The sequence below is a fragment of the Limulus polyphemus genome, unplaced genomic scaffold (genome assembly GCF_000517525.1).
Source record: "Limulus polyphemus unplaced genomic scaffold, Limulus_polyphemus-2.1.2 Scaffold1870, whole genome shotgun sequence".
NCBI lineage: Eukaryota > Metazoa > Arthropoda > Merostomata > Xiphosura > Limulidae > Limulus > Limulus polyphemus.
In genome coordinates, this window is record NW_013667480.1 from 214122 (window position 1) to 217129 (window position 3008).

Below are 3008 nucleotides of genomic sequence, written 5' to 3' on the forward strand. Positions count from 1 at the left end.
AGTGAAAATTTGCACTGATAGAGGGCAGTATAGGTTGGGAAAGTTTTTTCTGAGTGGAGGTAGGTATCTATCAGAAATACATTTTCAGTTTAAGAACATTTTAAGGAATGTATTAATAAGAATCTAACTGTACTTGTAAGCACTCAAGAAACCATCAGTTTTGTGTAGATTACTAACATCGTTAGATGAGATGCAGCCCCAATCTTGCAGTGATCTTTACCATGTTTCACTGTTGGTGTTCTACATTGACTATGACATTGTTCATCTCTCCACTGTTGAACATTCTGTCATTGGTTGTTTTGAACAACTCAAAGTTAGATTCATATGTGAAGAGCATGCATCAGGAACTATGTTCTTTCCATTTTTTTGTTTAGTTTATTTTTCATTTTAACATTTTTATTTGTTTGCTTTTTGTTAGCAATTTGTTTTTTGAGCATCTACTCATCTGTTGAGACCATTTCGTGTGAATTTGTATCTTACTATTTTTGAGGTAACATTCACACTTGTGTTAACAGAAAAGCTGTTCACAAGATCTGTACTCAACTGTTTTCTATTTTTGAGGTAATATTCACACTTGTATTAACAGAAATGTTGTTCACAAGATCTGTACTCAACTGTTTTCTGTTATGTAAAGAACATGTCATGAAATACTTACATCACTTTTAGAAAGTTTTGGTTTTCTACCTTGACAACTTCTATTATTTACAATGCCAGTTTCACATTCTCTTCAGTATCATGCATAAAGCTCTTACTGAGACACACTGTCTTGCCACAATTCTGTGTGTGGAATATTGGGACTTTCTACATGCTTGTTATGTGGCATTTCATTCCCTGGAGCCATGGCTGGATTAACACTACTATTACTGGGAATGATATGAGTGTTTGTACTTTTGTAGGCTTTATATTGGTGTAACACATTATGTTGTTTAGATGGCAAGCAATTACAGTGTAAACTATCAAGAGTGACTGGTACAATTCATTTTCACACAATAAAGGAGTGGCATTCCCACAATATCTCCTTTTTATACCCTTTTTCCTTGCCATTTCCATAATTATTTCCAATAGCATACATTTTTTATGTGAAGAGAATCTCTCATTAGAGAAAGTAAGAAATTCTTGATTGGGCTATAGCTGACCTGTGTTGGATTTTGTTTATGTGTATATGCTGTGGATGCTAAAACAATTTTCAAAGAAATGTACAGAAACTATTTTGAAGCATTAACATTGTAAATGTTTTTCAATGCATTCTTTATGCATCAGCTTCAGAAAGTGGTACTAATTAGTTCACCTTTATTTTGAAAATTATTCGAGATGAACAGGATATTTTTTTCAAGACAGATTTCACAGTAGGAAGATTTTAAAACAATTGTGATACTCAAAAAAAACCTTAAGATTGAATTGAGTCTTTGTGTGTGTAAAAGTAAATTATGAACAACTTGTATGGGCTAAGAGATATGTTAGATTTGCAAGCCATGTATGTTTTTGTTATTGTCATAATTTGACATTCTTTGACAGATATTGAAAAAACTTTAGACATATAAATCTTCATAATTATGTTCTACAGTTACAACAGTTAGAAAAAATACTTAAAAAATGTGAAGTTTTCCTGTGATGTTTCATTGGTGATATCAGCAATATTTCCTGAGGAGGAGATGAATTTTTAGTCTTCTCTCAGTTCTAGTTTATTCAGTAACTAGTTAAAACTAGCTATTAAAAACAGTGTATATAAGAAAAAAGCTTAACAGGGCTAACTTTAACAGTTATCTTTATAAGAGGTACAATAATATTCAAAGTTACTAAATTATACCTAATTCTGTCCTCCAGTGGCACAGCGGTATGTCTACAGACTTACAACGCTAGAAACTTGGGTTTTGATACCCATGGTGGGCAGAGCACAGATAGCCTATTGTGTAGCTTTGTACTTAACTTCAAACAAATCAAATTATACCTAATTCTAAGCAAGTTAAATACAGTGTTTATGAACTAATCAATAAAATATGTATATGTAAAAAGTTATTACTTTTGTGATGTTTTACAGAGATAGCAAATGATAAACTTTGCTGTACCAAAGAGTCATGTAGCCCTCAAATTATATTATTGACTGATTAAAATTAAGAGCGTTTTTATTTTATTAAATAGCTAAACAATTTGCAGTGTTGAAATGGAAGATATCCTTTCTGATTTGACAGATGTTTTTTCTTCTCAATTTTTCTTAAGTAATCCATGATTAAGATTTTAAATCACAAGTGGAAAAATAGCATTTCAGATCTTTGTTTTTTTCCTACAAGTCACTGCCTGTGAGGCCTGTTGTTCAATATTAGAATTTATCTGGTAGGCAGAACCTATGGTATTTATATGTGGTATAAAAGGTTAATGTTATGGTATAAAGATACCTAATTTGATGAAGTAGAAAGACTAGACCTTCAGGAATTGCAGCTACAGCTAGTGCAACAGCAATCTTGAAATAGTAAATAGCACCCTAGAACAAAAACAAACAGAATGTAATTAACTCTTGTTTTTAATAGCAACTCTCTAACATATATTTCAGTCTTACCAAAACATTTTGTTAAGCTTATTTTCTGAGTGATCAAAGTTACCTGTTTAAAACATGACTTATAGTCAACACTGTTCTCAGGCTCAATAACGTCCCCGCTGTGATAACCACATGCTTGGCTTTAGGTTAGTTATCTGTATATACGTATATATATATGTGTGTGTGTGTGTGTGTGAGAATTAAAGTTTTTATTTGAAAGTTTATATTAAATGAAAGAACTATGTCACAAATATGTTAATTACTTTAAATTCACTAAGGTTGTTACATGTTCTTACAAATTACATGAGCACAAAGTGACATCAGTAGTATTTAGTGTATGTCAAGTTTTATATTCAATGCCAAAAATCCTTCAACTCTCCACTCAACATTCACCACCTCAGACATATACAAGAGGTATTTTTTAGATGGATGCATAGAGTTTCGTTGAAATTTTTTATAAAATAAAATTTTTAAT

At 31.3% G+C, this 3008-nt stretch overlaps 1 protein-coding gene across 1 annotated transcript in view; it reads left to right on the forward strand.

Annotated features, from left to right (window-relative positions):
- Positions 1 to 3008, forward strand: part of LOC106465209 (calcium-transporting ATPase sarcoplasmic/endoplasmic reticulum type-like) — a gene marked incomplete at its 3' end in the record, with an annotated part of 81903 nt that overhangs the window by 62574 nt on the left and 16321 nt on the right. Inside the window, exons 11-12 of the mRNA XM_022393063.1 lie at positions 491 to 561; positions 2636 to 2679. Of these exons, the coding sequence (XP_022248771.1) occupies positions 491 to 561; positions 2636 to 2679 (115 nt within the window). The remainder of the gene's footprint in view (positions 1 to 490; positions 562 to 2635; positions 2680 to 3008) is intronic.